The sequence below is a fragment of the Chiloscyllium plagiosum genome, chromosome 11 (genome assembly GCF_004010195.1).
Source record: "Chiloscyllium plagiosum isolate BGI_BamShark_2017 chromosome 11, ASM401019v2, whole genome shotgun sequence".
Classification (NCBI taxonomy): Eukaryota; Metazoa; Chordata; class Chondrichthyes; order Orectolobiformes; family Hemiscylliidae; genus Chiloscyllium; species Chiloscyllium plagiosum.
The window spans coordinates 27,983,508-28,006,770 of NC_057720.1; the positions used below are offsets into that span (position 1 = coordinate 27,983,508).

At 41.8% G+C, this 23,263-nt stretch overlaps 1 protein-coding gene across 7 annotated transcripts in view; it reads left to right on the forward strand.

The window, feature by feature from the left end:
• LOC122554242 (CMP-N-acetylneuraminate-beta-1,4-galactoside alpha-2,3-sialyltransferase-like) overlaps positions 1–23,263 on the forward strand; it is a 627,037-nt gene that overhangs the window by 149,041 nt on the left and 454,733 nt on the right. For all 7 annotated transcript variants that reach the window (XM_043698962.1, XM_043698961.1, XM_043698960.1 and 4 more), the window contains exon 2: positions 4,458–4,605. In XM_043698962.1, coding sequence (XP_043554897.1) covers positions 4,488–4,605 — 118 coding nt within the window. In that variant the 5' untranslated portion in view covers positions 4,458–4,487. The remainder of the gene's footprint in view (positions 1–4,457; positions 4,606–23,263) is intronic.

A 23,263-nucleotide genomic window follows, 5' to 3' on the forward strand; every position in this document is an offset into this window, starting at 1 on the left:
TGCTGGCTCAAAAGTACTGCAATTCCATCCTAAAAGCATTGTGAGGTACCTTCAGTACACATGGATTGCAGCAGTTTGATAAAATGGTCTGCCACCACCACGTCAACAGGATTTAGAGGTGGGCAATAAATGCTAGTATTGCTAACAATATTCAGATCCTGCAAAGTAAGTTTCTAAAAAAAGAACATTGCCTTATAATGGTGCTAAAATGCTCACTTTTCAGGTAGTTTACAAGGTGTTACATGGTCTTTAACTGGCCTAATTCTTTGTCAGTGGTAAGTGACTTCAGTCACTGGGATCATTTTCATTTTCCTAAGCAATATATGTCTAGTCCTAGCACTGCTAAACTTGAAATGAGTTGAGATAAATTGATTCAGAGGTCAGTGGGGAATGTTTAGGGGACAGATGTATCATAGGCTTAGGATGACAGTGGAAAAGAACAACAAACAATCTGGACTATGAATTAACTGCAGATGAGCTGACTTCAGTTGGGCATGCATGAACCAGGAATGCATAGATTCCTGATGAAAGGCTTTTGCCCGAAACGTCGATTTTTCCTGCTATTTCCCTATAGTTACACAAAAAATACAATTCACACCAGATCTGACCATTAAGGGATGATTTGCATTACATTGTTTCTGGAGGTGAGGTGGTCACTGCATTGTATCTTGAGTGACCTGCTGTGCTTTTCCAGCACCCTTTGTGGGCGGCACGGTGGCACAGTGGTTAGCACTGCTGCCTCACAGCGCCAGAGACCCGGGTTCAATTCCCGCCTCAGGTAACTGACTGACCCTGTGGAGTTTGCACATTCTCCCCGTGTCTGCGTGGGTTTCCTTCGGGTGCTCCGGTTTCCTCCCACAGTCCAAAAATGTGCAGGTTAGGTGAATTGGCCACACTAAATTGCCCGTAGTGTTAGATGTAGGGGTAAATGTAGGGGAATGGGTATGGGTGGGTGCGCTTCGGTGGGTCGGTGTGGACTTGTTGGGCCGAAGGGCCTGTTTCCACACTGTAAGTAATCTAATCTAATCTAATCTAATCTAATCTAATCTAATCACTCTAATCTAGAGCCATGAAGTCAGTCGGGAAAGCTGGCTGAACAAAGGGCTACCTTCAAAGAAGAGATGATTTGGGCATGATCAAGGTGATTACCTGAAAAAGGGAAATGGAGGGTTAAACACATGGAGCACTCTGGATGAAAAAGATGGAAATTAAGAAGATGAGGACAAAGTGTACTTAGCAAATACATTGACAGTCAGGCTGAATATAGAAGAATCAGAAGGGAGGTGAAAAAGTAAAAAAGAAGAACTAAGGGCAATTATGTAAAGAGACTGACAGCTAACATAAGAGGTAATCCCAAAGTCTTTTAAGGCACATACAGTAAAAGCAGGAGTAGGGCTCAACAGGGATCATAAAGGGAATATAATCTTGGAAGCCAGGGGCATCATTGAGGTTTTAAATTAATACCAAGAAGGAGATACAACATAGGTCAAGGTGACAAAGGAGAAAATTCGGTCATTAGGATGAATCAAACTGGATGTGGTATTGGACAGACTGTCTGTAATACTAAATGAGTATTTTGCATTGGTGTTTACTCTGGAAAAGGACATGGAAGATATAGTATGTAGGGAAATAGACGGTGACATCTTGAAAAATGTCCAACTTTTTGAGGAGGAAGTGCTGGAGTCTTGAAACGCATAAAGTTGGTTAAATCCCCAGGACCTGATCAGGTGTACCCTAGTGCTCTTGTGGGAAGCTAGCGAAGTGATTGAGATTTTTGTGTCACCGGTAGTCACAGGCAAGGTGCTGGAAGACTGGAGGTTGGCTAATGTGATGCCACTATTGAGGAAAGGTGGTAAGGACAAGCCAAGGAACGATAGATTGGCGAGCCTGATGTCGGTGGTGGGCAAGTTGTTGGAGGGAATCATGAGAGACAGGATGTACATGTATTTGGAAAGGCAAGGATTGATTAGGGATAGTCAGCATGGCTTTGTGTGTAGGAAATAATGTCTCTCAAACTTGATTGAGTTTTTTGAAAAGGTAACAAAGCAGATTGATGAGGGCAGAGTGGTAGATGTGATCTATATGGACTTCAGTAAGGCGTTCGACATGGTTCCCCATGGAGACTGGTTAGCGAGGTTAGATTTCGTGGAATAGAGGGAGAACTAGCCATTTGGATACAAAACTGGCTCAAAGACAGATTGTGGTGTTGGAGGGTTGTTTTTCAGACTGGAGGCCTGTGACCAGTGGAGTGCCACGAGGATCGGTGCTGGGTCCACTACTTTTCGTCATTTATGTTCATATCCAAACCATTTGAATAAAGAGGTATATTTAGTAAGCTTGTAGATGACACCAAAATCGGAGTGTCGTGGACAATGAAGAAGGTCACCTCCGATTACTACGGGATCTTGATCAGATGGGCAAATGGGCTGAGGAGTGGCAGTTGGAATTTAATTGTGAGGTGTTGCATTTTGGGAAAGCAAATCTTAGCAGGATTTGTACACTTATTGGTAAAGTCAAAGGGAGAGTGGATGAACAAAGAGACCTTGGAGTGCAGGTTCACAGCTCCTTGAAAGTAGAGTCACAATTAAATAGGATAGTGAAGGTTAGAGTATTGATTACAGAAGTTGGGAGACCTTTTTGTGGTTGTACAGAATATTGGTTAGGTCACTTTTGGAATATTGCGTGCAATTCTGGTCTCCTTCCTATTGGAAGGATGTTGTGAAACTTGAAAGAGTTCAAAAAAGATTTACAAGGATGTTGCCAGGGTTGGAGGATTTGAGCTGTAGACAGAGGCTGAATAGGCTAGGGCTGTTTTCCCTGGAGCATTGGAGGCTGAGGGGTGACCTCATAGAGGTTTTTGGGTAGGATAAATAGAGGTGTGTGGATAGGATAAATAGAAAGTCTTTTCCCTGCTGTGGGGGGAGTCCCAAACTAGAGGGCATAGGTTTAGGGTGAGAGGGGAAAGATGTAAAAGAGACCTAAGGGGCAACTTTTTCATGCAGATGGTGTGGAATGAGCTGCCAGAGGAAGGCTAGTATAATTGCAACATCTGGACGGGTATATGAATAGGAAGGGATATGGGCCAGTGCTGGCAGGTGGGACTAGATTAGGTTGGGATATCTGGTCGGCATAGACGAGTTGGACTGAAGGGTCTGTTTCCATGCTGTACATCTCTCTGACTCTATGACTTAAAGTTGACAAGGCCCTGCAATTGGATGAAATGTATCCAAGAACAACTGCAAGAAATTAGATTAGGAATGTGGACAGACTGGCCATAATTTTTTACTCTTTCTTAGACTGAGGTGGTGCCAGAGAACTGGAGAATTACAAGTATTACACCCTTGTTCCAAAAAAAAATAAGCCCAGCAATTATAGACCATGTAACTTCAGTGGTATGAAAACTTGTGGAAACAATAATTTGACATTGAATTAATAGTTGCATGAGCGAATGTGAGTCAGCTAAGGAAAACAAACATTGATTTAGTGAGGGGAAAATGGTGTTTAACTATTTTGGGAGTTTTTTTTAAGTAACAGAGGATTGATAAATGCAATGTTGTTGATGTGGCATACATTGATATCCAAAAGGTGTTTTAATACAATGCTTAACAGAGACAAGTAAACATGTTAGTTTGTGGAATAAAATTGTACAATAGTAATCTGGATACAAAACTGGCTGAGTGTTAGGAAACAGTAATGGTAAATATGTATTGTTTTGGGGCTGCTGAAGGTTTGTAGATGAATTCCCTAGGAATGCTTGTTTTTCCTGATTTAATATAAAAGTTTCAGAGCTTTGTGTACGTGGAATAATTTCAAAGTTTGTGGATGAAACAAAACTTGAAAGCCTTGTAAACTCTGTGAGGGCAGTGTTTTCCTTTGGAAGGATATTGACAAGTTGGTAGATTGGGTGGATAGGTGGCATATGAAGTTTAAAGGAGTGTGAAGTAATGCACTTTGGTGCAAATAATATGGAGGGACAGTATAAAATAGTGTGCAGGAGCAAACAGATCTGGGTGTATGTATGTGTAAAGGTAGCAGGATGAGTGAAGAGAGCAGTTAATGAATCTGTTGCTCGCTCTCTCTCTCTTGCTGTGTCTCGCTCTCTCACACACAAATATGTGTTACACAGTGACTTTATTTATCTGATTCGATATTTAATTCTCCACTGCCACAATATTTTTCTTTCTGTCACCTGCTACCAACTAAATTGTGGCATGTTTCTGTGGTTTCTGCTACTAAATATCACGAATCTGCATAAATAATACTCCAATTCATTTCTGAATTGTGGTATTCCAATTTCTGTATAGATCTTGTGTTTATCTGGAAAATTTTTTTTTAAACAAAATCTCCAACAGCAGTATTTTGGAAGTTTAGATTTTCTTTATGCAACCTGTTTTGTGAACTTATAGTTTTACCTCCATCTTACCAGAGCTAATTAATTTTGGTTTTATTTTGACTAGGTACCCTAGAACTCTGGGAATAATGTGAAAATGAGTTTGCTGGGATCTGTCCGCAATTTGTTGCTGGCTCTTTGTCTGATGTTGGTCTTGGGATTTCTCTACTATTCTGCTGGAAAATTACACATGCATGGATGGGGACAGGAATCACGTGAGTCATGAACTATTTTAAAAATTATCTCATTTTTTTCTGAGCTTTGTTTCATGATCTAAAATGCAAAGGTATTGAGTTGTGATTTCTCACAACTGTGGGATTTGGGATTTTAACTTCTATTCAAATTGAAAGCAAGGAAACCATAACCATTTTGTTCCAAATTCTAATTCATTCTTACTGCAAATATCATGGAAGCACATTCTGTTCAGTTGTATGTATCTAAAAGGTTCTTGTGACTAAGCAGGAAAGTGATCCTCCTTAATTGATTTCTTTTAAATCACTGGATCTGTATTGCATTACGTTATAGTAGCTAGACTGATTGCACTTTGGAATGGCTGGGTAGAGCAGCAGGAAAGGAATGGAGAAGACATTTGGCCTTTCATCCATAAATCAAATAATCTATCCAAATCTAGGATTATTCTCTAAAAAGTGTTGCTTTCACTGAACAATATAGATACATTCATATTTTTCAATCTCTGTGGATAAATGATTTAGATGTCCAACTATTGCAAGTCAGAGGGCTCTTTTCATTATAACAGCTTTGTATTCTTGCAGTACCCATATGAGATGTGTGATTATAGCTTAGTTGTTCCTTTATTTTATGCTTTGCACGAGGGACATAGAATCAGAATTATAGTGGCACAGAAGGCCATTCAATCTGTTGAATCTGTGTCTGCTCTACAAGACCAATGTTGCTAGTCTTTCTTTTTGGCTCTTTCCTCATCGTTTAGCAGATACTATCTCTTCAGAATCTAGTGTAATCTCTTTTGAAAACTATTATTGAAAATGCCTTCACTGCCGTTTTGGATATTAAATTCAGATTGTAACTACTTCCTGCATTAAACTTTTTATTTTCTCCATACTGCTTTTGGTTAATTTCCCAATCAGTAGCGCTGCATCTTCTGGTTTTGATCCTTTTGCCAATGGGAACAGTCTCCCTTTTCTTTTATTTTTTTTTGTTTTATTTTTTCTGTTTGCTATTTTCTTGTCCTTTCCTTTCTGTCTGTCTCTTTTTTTCCCTCCCTCTTTTTGTTTTCTTTTTCTCTCTCCTCTGCTTTCTCTCCTCTCTCACACATCTGTAGATTGCTAATGATTTGGAACAGCTCTAACAAAGCTACTCCCAAGCCTCCATAAGGAGAACCTTTCCAGTTTCTTCAATCCACGCATATAACTGAAGTCCATTATCCCTGGAAGTGTTTTTGGCAATCTTTTCTGTACTGTCCTGCTTTCATATTATTCCTGAGGTGTTTCTGGGAAGTTGAGATTATGTGTGTTTTATAAAGGTTCTTCATAACTTTGCTTTGTACTTAATAACATTTTAGCCACTTTCTTACATTGTTCTTACCTTTTTGATTTTAACAAATGTTCCATCTGTCTGTATCCTCTTGAAGACTATCACTGTCCTCTTCATTGTTCACTAGACTCACAAGTTTTGTCATCAGTAAAATTTGATTCCATTTTCTGTAGATCCAATTCTAAATAATTAAATTACATGAAGAAAACAATGATGCCTGAAATCACAACTGTTTGTCAACCTCCAATCCAAAGAAAAAGTCATTTGCCAGGAGTGAACAAATCCAAGCTGGCTTTTTAAAAAAAATTAAATTTCTCCAAATGACTATTAAATTTGTCCCAGATTATAGTTTCTAAAAATTTCCAACTACTACAGTTACGCTGCCTGGCCTTTGATTGCTGGGTTTGTCCTTCATTCACCCCACCTCAGCTCATCTGCTGCCAAACTCTAATTCCTGTCTTCTTTATCTCTAAGCTTAACTAATGTTATACACTGTCGGCTGGTTGCTTGTATTCTACCCTTCAAAATTATCATTCAAAATTGTGTGCCATTAATGCATCAGCCCTGTTGTTGCTGACCGACATTCTCCATACTTGTGACCAGTATTGATCATCGCAGAATTTAATCTGATTTAAATCCAGAAATGCTGGAAATGTCTGGGAAGTCTGATAGCATCTGTGGGGAAGGCAACAATGAATGTTGTGTGTCAGTGAATTTCATCAGCAGTGCAGTAGAAAAGAGAAGTGTTCCAACAATTGAACTAAAGTGATCCAGTCATTTGGTCTCGTGTAACTGTTTAAAATCTTTCAAATGGTAGACAATGTAGTTATTCCAGAATGCTAATTTAAGATAGTTTACGTTTCAGTAGAAGACCAAGGTTCACAAAAGTAGTAATTTTATCCAAGTTACAAACTGAACATGTGATAAGCCTAATAGTGATCCGTTCTGGTGGTCAGTATTGACAATGATATGTAGTTTGTATTGTAAACCAACAGTTCTAATTGCCAGCTGGACACCAGCTATCATTGTTGTAGAATGGTCAACCAAGCTTCAGTCATAGGAAAAAAAATACAGAAGACAATATTCCATATATTCATTTTTGAAAATTGAACTTAGCCTATTGGGTTCTTGTTTTATCTATGAATATTTATGTAGACAAGTTTCATGAATTTATAAGCAACTACAATTACCTGGATCTATCTATACAGACAACGTTTCTAACAGGAAGCATGTAATTGCAATTTTTGAGAAGGTTTATGGCTCAGGTTGAGATCCAGGTTGTAAGTTTGCTCGCTGAGCTGGTAGGTTTGTTCTCAGATGTTTTGTCACTATGCTAGGTAACATCATCACCGCGCCTCCGTTGAGGCGCTAGTGTTCTGTCCCGCTTTCTATTTATGTGTCTTGGTCTGTTAAGGTGGATGCTATCATTTCAGGTTCTTTTTCTCTGAGGTTGATAAATGGGGTCAAAATTCATGTGTTTATTGATTGGAGTTTTTTTTGAATGCCATGCCTCGAGGAATTTCTGAACGTATCTCATTTTAGCCTGTGCTCAGATGGATGTGTTGTCCCAGTTGTAATTGTGTCCTCCTCTGTCTGTGTGTAAGGATACTAGTGATAACTGGTCATGTCTTTTGGTGGCTAGTTGGTGCTTGTGTATCCTGGTGGCTAGTTTCCTGTCTGTCCAATGTAGTGTATGTTGCAGCCCTTACAAGGTATTTTGTATGTGCCATTTGTTTTGCTGGTTGTTGGTACAGGGTCCTTTCGGTTCATCAGTAGCTGTTTCAATGTGTTGGTAGGTGTGTGGGCTTTTCCAGTTTTCCAGTATTGTTGGTGTGAAATGAATAGTGAAGTTAACATTACATGCCATTATTTCTACAGAAATTCTAGTGAGCATACAAATGCAGTGAAGCTTATACTCTGAAATACAGCACTTCTTTGTAAACTGCCAAAACTGCATCCCACATTCTGGTTCCCAATTCAAGCTTGCTTCATTCTGTGTTGTTTCTTTATTTATATCAAAGATAAGGACTGATGTATAACTCTTCCTGGGTCCCCTTTTTAAAGCCCACCTTCTTCTGAATTTGGCTTTTGAAAAAGCTATCTGCAAATGCACTTAGAACAGCATTGTTAAAATCTCGATTTTCTAGTCTGTGATTTTTTTCACCACATTTCTGAAGTCTGCTGATTTGTTCAACTCTGAGTCATACAGCACAGAAATAGACTCTTTGGTCCAACTCATCCATGCTGACCAGGTATACTAAACTGCACTCGTCCTATTTGCCTGCGTTTGACCCATATCCCTCGAAACATTTCGTATTCATGTACCTGTCCAAATATTTTTGAAATGTTGTAATTGTACTTGCCTCTACCACTTCCTTTGGCAACTCATTCCATACATGCACCACTCTGTATGTAAAAGTTGCCCCTCAGGTCCCTTTTAAATCTGCTGCGCCCCCCCCGGCCCCCTAAGTTTTCTATTTACCTTATCTATACCCTTATGATTTTTACAAACTTCTATAAAGGTTTAACCTCCATAATCATAAAATACTTCAAGCGGCTGGTCATGGTTCACATGAACTCAAGCCTCCCAGCCTGCCTCAATCACCTGCAGTTTGCCTACTGACTTAACAGGTTCACAGTGGATGCCATTTCCCTAGCCCGACATGCATCCCTGAAGCACCTGGACAACAAGGACATCTATGTCAGACTCCTATGCATCAACTACAGCACCGCCTTCAACATCATCATCCCCTCCAGACTAATATCAAAATTCCGAGACTGAGGACTCTGCTCGGTTCTCTGCAACTAGGTCTTCAGTTTTCTGACCCACAGATTGCAATCAGTGAAGACAGACAACTGCACCTCCTCCATGTTAACTTTCCAACGCTGGTGCCCCCCCAGGATACATTCTCAGCACCCTACTGTACTCCCTGTACACCCATGACTGTGTTGCCTAATTCCAAATGAATGCCATCTACAAGTTTGCTGATGATACCACTGTGGTAGGTTTGAATATCAAACAGCAATGAGTCAGAATACAGAAAGGAAATGGAGAGCTCGATGCTATGGTCAATGTTGGGAAAACAAAAGAACGATCATTGATTTCAGGAAGAAAGGAGGAGGACATGCCCCCGTTGTCTTCAACAGAGCAGAGATTGAGAGTGTTCTTCGGAGTGATGATAACCGGCAATCTATACGGGACTTCCCACATAGATGTGAGGTCAAGAAGGCACAACAACACCTCTTCTTCCTCAGGCAACTTTGGAAATTCAACATGTCCATAAGGACCCTCACCAACTTTTACAGATGCACCAAAGAAAGCATACTATCAGAGTGTGTAACGGCCTGTAACAGCAATTGCTGTGTTCAGGACTATAAGAAATTACAAAAGGTTGTGTGCACATCCCAGATCAGCATGGAAGCCACCCTCCCATTCATAGACTCCATTTATGCTTCTCATTGCCATGGAAATGCTACCAACATCATCAAAGATCCCTTCCAACTCGCTAATGCTCTTCTACAACCTCTTCCGTTAGGCAGAAGATACAGAAGCTTGAACACACCTACTAACGGATTGAAGAACAGCCTCTTCCCTGCCATTATTAGACTGATGAATAGACTGTCTAACTTCAAAGAAATGTTGATTTTGCTTTGCGGATATCCTGTGCAGTGTAACTTGTTTGCTTTACTCTAAGCACCATATGATCTGTCTGCCTTTGTTTGCTATGATTTGCCTGCACTGCTTACAAAACAAAGCTTTTCACTGTACTTGGGTATATGCGACTACAATAAATCAAATAAAGCTTCTGGTGCTCCAGGGAAACACTGTCCTCTTTCGTTGCTGTTTTCCTTTCTTCCACTGGTTCATTTGAGTCAAAATTCTTCTGAGGTTATGAGTGTACAAGATAGAGACATTCAGCACCTTACGTCTGCTTTAATTAGGTCATGGTCACTCTTCTGCCTCAATGCCATTTTCTTTCACTGTTCCCTCAATCGGAGAATGGCAAAGATTTACCACCCTTTAAATGAAGAAGTTCCTCCTCATTCCAGTTCTAAATGGCTCAACCCTTATTGTACTTTGTCTCCCAGACCTCCAGCCAGTGGATACATTCTTCCTGCATCTACCCTGTGGAGTTTATATGATTTTTCAATGTTTTAGTGAGATCACCTCTTGGGTGAGGAAACCAAAGCTGACTAACCTATGAAGAAAGACTGGATTGACTGGGCTTATGCTCACTGGAATTTAGAAGAATGAGGAGGATCTCATAGTAACGTATAAAATGCTGATGGAATTGGACAAGCTAGAAGTAGGAAGAATGTTCCCGATGTTGGGGAAGTCCAGAACTAGGGGTCACAGTCTAAAAATAAGGGGTAAGCCATTCAGGTCTAAGATGATGACTGGGCTTATGCTCACTGGAATTTAGAAGAATGAAGAGGATCTCATAGTAACGTATAAAATGCTGATGGAATTGGACAAGCTAGAAGTAGGAAGTATGTTCCCGATGTTGGGGAAGTCCAGAACTAGGGGTCACATTCTAAAAATAAGGGGTAAGCCATTCAGGTCTAAGATGAAGAGGAATTTCTTCACTCAGTTGTGAACCTGTGGAATTCTCTACCGTAGGAAGCTGTTGGGACCAGTTCATTAGATATATTCAAGAGGGAGCTGAATGTGACCCCTCTCGCTAAAGGGATCAAGCAATGTGGGATACTGAAATTGCATAGGAGAAAGTGAGGACTGCAGATGCTGGAGGTCAGAGTCAAGAGTGTGGTGCTGGAAAAGCACAGCAGGTCAGGCAGCATCCAAGGAGCAGGAATCCTGATGAATGGTTTTTGCCCAAAACGCCGACTCTCCCCCTCGGATGCTGCCTGACCTGCTGTGCTTTTCCAGCACCAGACTCTCTACTGAAATTGCATAATTAACCATGATTTTATTGAATGATGCTGCAGGCTCAAAGTGCCAAATGGCCTACCCCACATATTTTCTGTGAATCTATGAATAATTCTCCAGCGTCAGAGGTTTCTAAAATCATGAGGGGCATGGATAGGATAAATAGACAAAGTATTTTCCTTGGGGTGGGGTAGTCCAGAACTAGAGGGCATAGCTTTAAGGTGAGAGGGGAAAGATTTAAAAGGGACCTAAGGGGCACCTTTTTCCACACAGAATAGTGCGTATATGGAATAAGTAGTCAGAGGATGTGACGGTGGCTGGTACAACTACAACATTTGAAAGGCATCTGGATGGGTAATTGAATAGGAAGGATTTAGAAGGCTATGGGCCAGATGCTGGCAGATCATGAATAGGCAGAGCGCATGCTGAGCAGGAGCAGACATGAGACAGCTGAGTGAGCGAGGTAATATATTTGGGTGGTTACTTTACCTGAAACACGACATAGGTCGTGTCTCCCACCCATCCTCCTCTAACCAAAAACATGGTTCTGACCACTGATTTGGTAAGGTTACTAGTTCTTTTTATATATAGTCTGTTTGGGAATTCAGAACAGTGGGAATGGATGATAGGGCAGTTGAATGCCCTATCATGTAGGATGTGGGAGGTAAGGGTCACCACTAGTGTCCCTACTGACTTCATCTGTGGGAAGTCAAGATTAGAATGGTGCTGGAAATGCACAACAGGTAAGGCAGCATCCGAGGAATAGGAAAATCATCATGAAGGGCTCCTGCCCGAACCGTCGATTTTCCTGTTCCTTGAATGCTGCCTGACCTGCTGTGCATTTCCAGCACCATTCTAATCTTGACTGTAACCTCCAGCATCTGCAGTCCTGACCTTGGCCTAGTTCATCTGTGGGAAGTGCACCCAACTCAGTCTCCTTAGCAACCGCATTAGGGAGCTGGAGCTGGATGAACTTTGGATCATTTGGGAGACTGAGGGGGTAATTAAGAGGAGTTACAGGAGGTAGTCACATATCAGGTACAAGAAAAAGGCAGATGGGTGACAGTCAGGGGACGGAATGGGAACAGACAGACAGTGCAGGGATCCCTTGTGGCCATTCCCTTCAATAACAAGTATATTGTTTTGGATACTGCTGGGAGCAACGGCTGACCAAGGGTAAGCTATGGGGTACAGATCTCTGGCACAGAGTCTCTCCCTGTCACTCAGAAGGGAAGGGAGGAGAGGAGGAGAGCATTAGTCATTGGGGACTCCATAATTAGGGAAAAAGATAGGAGATTCTGCGGGATCAAAGGAAACTCGCGGTTGGTGTTTTGCTTCCCAGGTGTCAGGGACGATGATTTTTCAGATCGTGTTTTCAGGATCCTTAAGGGGGAGGGGAAGCAGCCTCAAGTCGTGGTCCACGTAGGCATCAACAACACAGGTGCTTATACAAAGGATGGGATATAAGGCAGAAATTCAAGGAGCTAGGGTTGAAGCTTAGAGCTGGAACAAACAGAGTCATTATCTCTAGTTTGTTACCTGTGCCACGTGCTAGCGAGGTGAGGAATAGGGAGAGAGAGCAGTTGAACATGTGGCTTTAGGGATGGTGCAGAAGTGAGGGATTCCGATACCTGTATAATTGGGGCTCATTCTCTACAAGCAAGATGGTCTACACTTGAACCAGAGGGGTACCAGTATCCTGGGGAGGAAATTTGCTGATGGTTTTTGGGGTACGGAGGATGGGGGTGTGGTTTAAGCTAATTCGGCAGGGGGATGGGAACCTGAATTGTAGCTCCAGTGTACAGGTGGTTGAGAGTAGTGAGGTCATGAATAAGATTTCACGCTCGCAGGCGTGTACCAGCAGGCAGGCAGATGGTTTGAAGTGTGTCTACTTCAACGCCAAGAGCATTTGGAATAAGGTGGGTGAACTTGCAGCGTGGGTTGGTACTTGGGACTTTGTTGTGGCCATTTTGGAGACCTGGATAGAGCAGGAATGGTTGTTGCAGGCTCCAGGATTTAGATGTTTCAGTACGATCAGGGAAGGAAAAGAGGGCGAGGTGTTGCATTGAGTGTCAAGGACAGTATCACCTGTGGCAGAAAGGACATTTGATGAGAATTCCTCTACTGAGGTAGTATGGGCTGAGGTTAGAAACAGGAAAGGAGGGGTCATCCTGTTGGGAGCTTTCTATAGGCCTCTGAAAAGTTCCAGAGATGTAGAAGAAAAGTTTGCAAAGATGATTCTGAATAGGAGTGAGAGTGACAGGGTAGTTGTTATGGGGGCCTTTAACTTGCAAATATTGACTGGAAACACTATAGTTCGAGTACTTAAGATGGGTCAGTTTTTGTGCGTTGTGTGCAGGAGGATTTCCTGATACAGTATGTAGATAGGCCAACAAGAAGCGAGGCCACATTGGATTTGGTACTGGGTAATGATTTGGAGGTAGGTGAGCATTTTGATGGTAGTAACCACAAGTCGGTTATGTTCACTTTAGCAATGGAAAGGGATAGGTACATACTGCAGGGCAAAAGTTGTAGCTGGGGGAAAGGCAATTATGATGCGATTAGGCAAGATTTAGGATGCATAGGATGAGGAAGGAAACTGCAGGAGATGGGCACAGCTGAAATTTGGAGCTTGTTCAAGGAACAGCTACTGCGTGTCCTTGATGAGTATGTACCTAGGTAGGGAGTAAGTGGCCGAGCGAGGGAACCATAGTTTACTAATGAGGTTGAACCTCTTGTCAAGAGGAAGAAGGAGGCTTATGTGAAGATGAGGCATGAAGGCTCAGTTAGGGGCTTGAGAGTTACAAGTTAGCCAGGAAGGACCTAAAGAGGGAGCAAAGAAGAGTCAGGAGGGGACATGAGAAGCTTAAGGCAGGTAGGATCAAGGAAAATTCGAAAGTGTTCGATAGGTATGTCTGGAATAAAGGAATGACTAGAGTAAGATAATCAAGGACACTAGTGGGATGTTGTGCATGGAGTCTGAAGAGATAGGAGAGGTGCTTAATGATTATTTGTCTTTTTCCTGTGTGAATACTAATGAAAATGTTGTCGTGGAGAATACTGAGGTACAGGTTGGTTAGACAAGATGGGATTGAGGTTTATTAGGAGGAAGTGTGAGTAATTCTGGAAAGTGTGAAAATAGATAAGTCCCCGGGCCGGATGGGATTTATCCTAGAATTCTCTGGGAAGCAAGGGAGGAGATTGCCGAGCCTTTGGCTTTGATCTTTATCTCATCATTGTCTGCACGAATAATGCCAGAAGACTGGAGAATAGCAGATGTTGTGCCCTTGTTCAAGAAGGGGAGTAGAGACAACCCTGGTAATTATATAGACTAGTGAACCTTACTTTGATTATAGGTAAAGTATTGGAAAGGATTATAAGAGAGGGGATTTATAATCATCTAGAAAGGAATAAATTGATTAGGGATAGTCAACACAGTTTTGTGAAGGATAGGTCATGCCTCACAAACTTTGAGTTCTTTGAGAAGGTCACCAAACAGGTGGATGAGAGCAAAATGATTGATGTGGTGTATATAGATTTCAGTAAAGCTTTTGTTAAGGTTCCCCCCGGTAGGGTATTGCAGAAAATACGGAGGCATGGGAATGAGGGTGATTTAGTGGTTTGGATCAGAAATTGGCTAGCTGAAAGAAGACAGAGGGTGGTTCATCCTGGAGCTCAGTTATGAGTGGTGTACTGCAAGAATCTGTTTTGGGGCTACTGCTGTTTGTCATTTTGATAAATGATCTGGATGAAGGTGTAGAAGGATGATTTAGTAAATTTGCAGATGACACTAAAGTGCAGAAGGATGTTGTGGGTTACACAGGGACATAGATAATCTGCAGAGCTGGGCTGAGAGTTGGCAAATAGAGTTTAATGTGGAAAAGCGTGAGGTGATTCACTTTAGAAGGAGTAACAGGAACGCATAGTACTGGGATAATGGTAAGATTCTTGGTAGTGTAGATGAGCAGAGAGATCTCATGTCCATGTGCATAGATTCCTGAAAGTTGCCACCCACGTTGATAGGATTGTCAAGAAGGCGTATGGTATGTTAGGTTTTATTGGAAGAGGGATTGAGTTTCGGAGTCACAAGGTCATGTTGCAGCTGTACAAAACTCTGGTGTGACTGCAGTTGGAGTATTGCCTACAGTTCTGGTCGCCACATTATAGGAAGGATGGGGAAGCATTGGAAAGGGTGCAGAGGAGATTTACCAGGGTGTTTCCTGGTCTGGAGGGAAAGTCTTATGAGGAAAGGCTGATGGACTTGAGGCTGTTTTTGTTGGAGAGAAGGTTGAGAGGTGACTTAGAGACCAACAAGATGATCAGAGGATTAGCTATGGTGGACAGTGAGATCCTTTTTCTGAGGATGGTGATGGCGAGCACAAAGGGACGTAGTATTTTTTTATTGAGGAAGAATAGATATAGGACAGATGTCAGAGGTAGGTTCTTTATCAGAGAGTGGTGAGGGCCTGCAGCAGTACTAGACTTGCCAACTTTAAGAGCATTTAAATGGAAAAACATATGGATGATAATGCAATAGTGTAGGTTAGATGGGCTTCAGATTGATTTCACAGGTCGGCACAACATCGAAGGCCGAAGGGCCTGTACTGCGCTGTTATGTTCTATGTTCTAAATGGGACTAGATTAATTTAGGATATCTGATCGGCATGGATGAATTGGACCGAAGGGTCTGTTTCTATGCTATACAACACTATGACTCTGTGCTCTTGCTAAGATACTACACATTTGCAGCAAGGCATCTTTACTCCTGTGTTCAAACCCTCTTGTAATAATGGTCAACTTACCATTTGTCTTCCTAATTAGTGGGAGGCATGGTGGCTGAATGATTAGCACTGCTACCTCAGGTGAGTTTGATTCCCCCCTCGGGTGACTATGTTTGGAGTTTGCACGTTCTCCCCGTGTCTGCATGAGTGCCCTCTGGGTGCTCTGGTTTCTTTTCACTGCCTAAGGATGTGCATATTAGGTGGGTTGGGCATGCTAGATTGCCCATATTGTCCAGGAATATGTAGGTTAGGTGGATTATCTGTGGAAATGCAAGGTTACAGGGATGGTGGGTCTGGGTGGGATGCTGTTAGGAGGGTCAATGTGGACTCTATGGGCCAAATGGGCTGCTTCCACACTGTAAGGATTCTATGATTCTACATGCTTGCTGCACCTGAATGTTAGCTTTCAGTGACTTGGGTACAGGGTGTCTTTGGAAATCAACGCTTCCAAATCTCTCTCCATTCAAAAATGATGCTGCTTTTCTGTTTATCCTACCAAAATGGAGGACTTTACATTTTTCCACATTATATTCCATCTTCCATGTATTTGCCACTTACTCAGCTTGTCCAAATCGCTTTGCAGTCTCTTTGCATCCTCCTCACAACTGTCATTCTCACTTAGTTTTGTGTCATAAGCAAATTCTGGAATGTTGCATTTGGAACTCACACCTAAATCATTACTATGTGTTGTGAATAGCTGGGCCAAAATAGTGCACCTTGCAGTTCTTTACGAGTCACAGGCTGCCAACCTGAGTGATCTGTTGATTCATATTGTGTTTTGGACCTTTAACCAGCCCTCAAACCATGCCACTTATATAATACCCAATCTAGTGTTATAATATTTCTTGCTAATCTTTTGGAATGGGGTTTTATCGAAAGCTTTCTGAAAACCCAAATACGCCATATCGACTGGTTCAGTTGTAAAGATGGATCACTGGATCTGAAACATTAACTCTGATTTCTCTCCACAGATGCTTCCAGATCTGCTGAGATTTTCCAGCAATTTTTATTTCTCTTTCAGATTTCCAGCATCTGCAATTCTTTTGGTTTTTTTTAACTCTCATTTCAAATGTTGTGCGTCACTCCTTATAATCTGCCATCAATGTCCTCTCTTGGAAATGAAAATCCTTGCCAAACTCTCTCTCTTTTTCCACACCAAAGTCCTTAAAAATGTTGACATCTTCCAAATCCATCTTTCAAAAAAAATCATGTTTGAATCAGAGAGTCAGAGAAATGTACAGCATGGAAACAGACCCTTTGGTCCAACTCGTCCGTGCCGACCAGATATCCCATCCTAATCTAGTCTCACTTGCCAATGCCTGGCCTCATATCCCGCTGAACCCTTCGTATTCATTTCCCATCCAGATGCTACTTAAACGTTGCAATCGTACAAGCCTCCACCACTTCCTCTGGCAGCTCATTCCATACTCACACTACCCTCTGTGTGAAAACGTTGCCCCTTTGGACTCTTTTATATCTTTCCCCTCTCACCCCAAAAATATGCCCTCTAGTTCAGGACTTCCCCACCCCAGCAAAAAGACTTTATCTGTTTATCCTATCCATGCCCTTCATGATTTTATAAACCTCTATAAGGCCACCCCTCAGTCTCCGATGCTCCAATGAAAAGAGCCCCAGCCTATTCAGCCTTTCCCTCTAGCTCAAATCATCGATCTCTGGAAACATCCTTGTAAATCTTTTCTGAATCCTTTCAAGTTTCACAACATCCTTCCGATAGGAAGGAGACTGGAATTGCACTCAGTACTCCAAAAGTGGCCTAACCAATGTCATATATGGCTGCAACATGAATTCCCAACCCCTGTACTCAGTGTTCTGACAAATAAAGGAAAGTATACCAAACACCACCTTCACTCTCCTACTTTCAAGGAGCTATGAAATTGCACTCCAAGGTCTCTTTGTTCAGCAACACTCCCTAGGACCTTACCATTAAGTGTATAAGTCCTGCTCAGATTTGCTTTCCCAAAATGCAACACCTCACATTTATCTAAATTAAGCTCCATCTGCCACTCCTCAGCCCATTGGCCCATCTGATCAAGATCCTGTTGTAATCGAAGGTAACCTTCTTCGCTGTCTGTGACACCTCCAATTTTGGTGTCATCTGCAAATTTACTAATGATACTCTTATGCTTAGATCCAAATCATAAATGACGAAAAGTAGTGATCCTTGTGGAACTCCACTGGTCACAGGCCTCCAGTCTGAAAAACAACCCTCCACCACCACCCTCTGTCTTCTACCTTTGAGCCACTTCTGTCTCCAAATGGTTAGTTCTCCCTGTATTCCATGAGATCTAAACTTGCTAACCAGTCTCCCATGGGGAACCTTGTCGAACGCCTTACTGAAGTCCATATACATCACATCCGCCGTTCTGCCCTCGTCAATCCTTTTTGTTCCTTTTTCAAAAAACTCAATCAAGTTTGTGAGACATAATTTGCCATGCACAAAGTCATGTTGACTATCCCTAATCAGTCCTTGCCTTTCCAAATACATGTACATCCTGTCCCTCAGGATTCCCTCCAGCAACTTTCCCACCACCGACGTCAGGCTCACTGGATTATAGTTCCCTGGCTTGTCCTTACCACCTTTCTTAAACAGTGGCACCACGTTAGCCAACTTCCAGCCTTCCGGCACTTCACCTATAACTACCAATGATGCATATATCTCAGTAAGAGGCCCTGCAATCACTTTCCTAGCTTCCCACAGTTCTCGGGTACACCTGATCAGGTCCTGTGGATTTATCCACTTCTATGTCTTTCAAGACATCCAGCACTTAGTCCTCTGTAATATGGACATTTTTCAAGATGTCACCATCTATTTCTCCATATTCTATATCTTCCATGTCCTTCTCCACAGTAAACACTCATGCAAAATACATGCTAAGCATCTCTCGCAGCTTCACACAAAGGCTGCCTTGCTGATCTTTGAGGGGCCCTATTCTCTCCCTAGATACCCTTGTCCTTAATGTATTTGAAAAACCCTTTGGATTCTCGTTAAGCTTATTTGCCAAAGCTATCTCATATCCCCTTTTTGCCCTCCTGATTTCCCTCTTACTTTCCCTCTTCCTGCTTTTATATTCTTCTAAGGATTCATTCGCTCTCTCCTGTCTATACCTGACATATGCTTCCTCCTTTTTCTTAACCAAACCCTCAATTTCTCTCATAGTCTAGCATTCTGTATATCTACCGGCCTTACCTTTCACCCTAACAGGAATATACTGTCTCTGGACTCTCGTTCTCCCATTTCTGAAGACTTCCCATTTTCCAGCCATCCCTTTACCTGCGAACATCTGCCCCCAATCAGCCTTTGCAAGTTCTTGTCTAATACTGTCAAAATTAGCCAACCTCCAATTTAGAATTTCAACCTTTTAGAGCTGGCCTATCCTTTTCCATCGCTATTTTAAAACTAATAGAATTATGGTCGCTGGCCCCAAAGTGCTCCCCCGCTGACACTTCAGTCACCTGCCCTGCCTTATTTCCCAAGAGTAGGTCAAGTTTTGCACCTTCTCTAGTAAGTGCATCCACATACTGAATCAGAAAACTTGTACACACTTAACAAATTCCTCTCCATCTAAATCCTTAACATTATAGCAGCCCCAGTCTATGTTTGGAAAGTTAAAATCCCCTACCATAACCACCCTATTATTCTTACAGGTAACGGAGATCTCCTTACAATTTGTTTCTCCATTTCCGGCTGACTATTAGGGGGTTAACAATACAATCCCAATGAAGGTGATCATCCCTTTCTTATTTCTCAGTTCCACCCAAATAACTCCCCTGGATGTATTTTTGGCAATATCCTCCCTCAGTACATCCCTTATCTAAAACGCCACTCCCCCTCCTCTTTTGCCTCCCTTTCTGTCCTTCCTGTAACATTTGTATAGTGGAATATTAAGCTGCCAGTGCTGTCCATCCCTGAGCCATGTTTTTGTAATTGCTATTGTTTCCAAGTCTCTTGTTCCTAACCATGCTATGAGTTCATCTGCCTTCTCTGTTAGGCCTCTTGCATTGAAATAAATGCAGTTTAATTTATCAGTCCTACCTTGTTCTCTGCTTTGTCCCTGCCTGCCCTGACTCGCTTCTTTTCTCAACTGTACCAGTCTCAGATTGAGCTCGTTCCTCACTAGCTGCCTGGGTCCCACGCCCCACCCCACCATACTAGTTTAAATCCTCCTGAGCAGCACTAGCAAATTTCCCTGCCAGTATATTAGTCTCCTTCCAATTCAGGTGCAATTCGTCCTTTATGTACAGGTCACTTTTATCCCAGAAGAGATTGCAATAATCCAAAAATGTGAATCCTTCTCCCATAAACCAACTCCTCAGCCATGCATTCATCTGCTCTGTCCTCCTGTTCCCACCCTCACTAGCTCATAGCACCGGGAGTAATCCAGATATTACTACTCTCGAGGGCCTCCTTTTTAAATTCCTGCCTAACTCTCTGTAATCTCCCTTCAGAATCTTATCTTTTTCCCTTTCTATGTCGTTGGTTCCAATGCATACAATGACCTTCTGCTGGTCCCTCTTCCCTTTGAGTACATTCTGCACCGTCTCTGAGACATCCTTGATCTTGGCACCAGTGAAGCAACACACCATTCTGATGGTTTTTTGCTGCTGGTCACAGAATCCTCTGTCTGTGCCTCTGATTTGAAAGTCCCCTAACACAGTCGATCTCTTGGAAACTGACCTACTTCTCAATGTATTAGAGCCGATCTCAATTCCAGAAACTTTACTGTTGGTGCTGCATTTACCTGAGAATCACACCCTACATTTTCCAAAACAGCATACTTGTTTGAAATGGGGATTGCCACAGAAGACTTCTGCACTACCTGCCTATCTCTCTTACCTTTCCTGGAGTGAACCCACCCATATAACTGTATCTGCGACTTTTCTCCCTTCCTCTAACTACCACCCATGACCCTTGCTCTTGTACATTCCTCATTGCTGCTAACTGTCGCTCCAACCGATCCATTCGATCTGATAGAATTCACAACCAATGGCTTTTATTGCAGATATAATCCTCAGTAACTTGTAAAGTCTCCCTAAACTCCCACATCTGACAAGAAGATCTTATCACTCTATTAAAGGTCATTTTTGTTCCTTCCAGAAAATAGCACCACCATATTCCTCTCCAATACATAAAACATAAAATCAAGAAAGAACCTTCTCTAGTCATTATTGTAGATTTACAGTAAGGCTATACTTAAAACTTATCTGTTTCTGTAGTGTCCCATGTGCTGCCTATTGTCTGTCTCCCTCTCTTTTGAAAGTGCCATTGTTTTGACTTTTTTTCTCCAAAGTTGCAAAACTATGCAACAGCATATAAAATAGTAATTGCTGCTCCTGGAATTGGAGGCAATTACCTCCAACACCTTAAATAGCTCAAAAAAGTAGTAGAAGCCTGTTACAGCTATCCTTCCAATCCAGTTTCTGCTTCTGCCATTGTTGCAAAATAGCTCTGATCGAAATCACAAATAACATCCTTGATGACGGATACTAAAGTAAACTGTCATTCTTCCTTCTCAATCTGTTTGCAACCTTTGTCACTGTTGACTGTGGAATGTGGAGTTAAATATCATTGAGATGTACTAATAAGATACGGTACACATGCAATGTGAAATGATTGTGTTCTCTCTCTTGTATCGTTGTGGCAAGACGAACCCACAGTAAAATGGATCGTAAAATACTTGATATTTTCCTTGTCTCAACAGCAGCACCACAAGACCAAGAATATTATAGACTGCACCATTCTCTAAAGCCCTCACTGTTGACCAGCTAAATAAGTCTACACTTGCTTGGTTCCATTATTATCAATATAATTATTGCCAGATGATCACTTGCAATGGCTTTTCTTCCTGCTCCCACACTAATATCTCTGAATCTATCAAGGATTTCTCCTTGTCCCCTATTTCCTACCTGTGTACTGCCCCTTGGTGGCAGTCCCAAAGCAATGTCCCTAAATGATCAGAGCACTTACCTGATGTGTGTAGTACTGGATGAGCAGAAATTTCCTCCAATTATATGTTGGAAGACTGCAAACATTGTTTTTGTTCTCTCCAAATTCCATTCCCTACTCAACTCCCATTTCCTGAATAGTGATTTAATCTCTCTTGCTTGCGGCTGTCTGAGACAAAATTTCATTGACTTGCAATCAGATGTCCTATTTGAACCTGAAAAGAACTTCTTGGGTTTGCATCATTATCAGAATTGTCTATTTCCGCCTTCGGGACTTCGCCTTTGCTTTAGCTGATCTACTGCTGAAACCCTCATTCACATCTTTTTTACCTCCTAGATTTGACAATTTTAACATAGATTTGCCTGGCTATCTGTGTTCTATTCTCTGTGAAAGTAAGGTTATCCAAACTCTGTCTATGACCAACATCACATCACATTCTTCTCCAACAATGCTAATGTTGGATCCCCATCAAGATATACCTTGATTTCAAATTGTATTCCTTGATTTCAAATTATTTCATTACTTCACCCACCTCCTTAAATCTGTAATCTCCTCCATCTCCATAAAACTTTCATGTTAGATACAATCATCTATTTCTGACCATTTGAACATCTCAGGTTTTAATTGCATCACCATCCGAACTGATTTCCAGAGATAACGTGAGAATGATTACTCTTGATTTTAGGTCAGCATTTGATTACAAATGGCATCAAGGAGCCCAAGCAAAACTCAAGTCAGTCAGAATTGGGATAAAATTCCTCAATAGTTGGAGTCATACCTGACTCTTAAGGAGATTGTTATAGTTATTGGAGATCAATCACCTTTGTCCCAGAATGTCCCACATATCCATAAGTGCTTACACACAACTCAACAGTTTGTTTCCCATTACCAAATCACCTGTGGTATTTTTTCACCTGTTAACCATAACCAGTAAATCATCTTTGTTTTCCAATTTATTAATTTCCATACGTAACCTTTAGGAGCTTTGGCCTTAATGGGCTATGTCTTCGATCATACTGCCTTGAATTTCAATAATTATCTTCTCTCTACAATAAGGACAGGAGTGCGGATATTGCTGATGATTGCACTATATCAGTACCACGTGCAACTCTTCAGAAACTAAAGCAGTTGATCTCCATACAGATCAGGGATAAGAGGAAAATGTCTTTGAACTAGAGGAAACCGGGAACCTGGAACTCAATACCTGTGAGGGTGGCAGACACACCCCCTCAAAACATTTAAAAAGTATTTAGCTAAGGCATACAAAGCTGTAGGCAAGTGTTGAAAAATGGGATTAGAATAGATGCGGTTGGTTTTTGACCAGAACAGACTTGATGGGCTTTCTATGCTGTAGAGCTGTATGACTGTTACGTGCTGGATGACATTTAGGCTTGGGCTGGTAAGTGCAAACTAACATTTGCATCTTAAAAGTACTAGGCAATGGCATCCTCCATCCAATAGGACATAAATATCTTTCTTTGCTACTGAATCGTATTATCATCTTTGAATCCCCCACAGCCAATAATCTGATGCCAGTGGAATCGGGCTTCTGAGCCAGGGGCTTTGTTCTGTCCACTTTTCGTTTCTTTTCTTTTTGTCCTAGTTTTTTTTATTATGCTTATGTCTTGGGAAGAACTCAGTCGCTGTGATGGTATCTGTTGGCATTGGGAAGTCTGCCCAGTAGATTAGATTACTTACAGTGTGGAAACAGGCCTTCGGCCCAACAA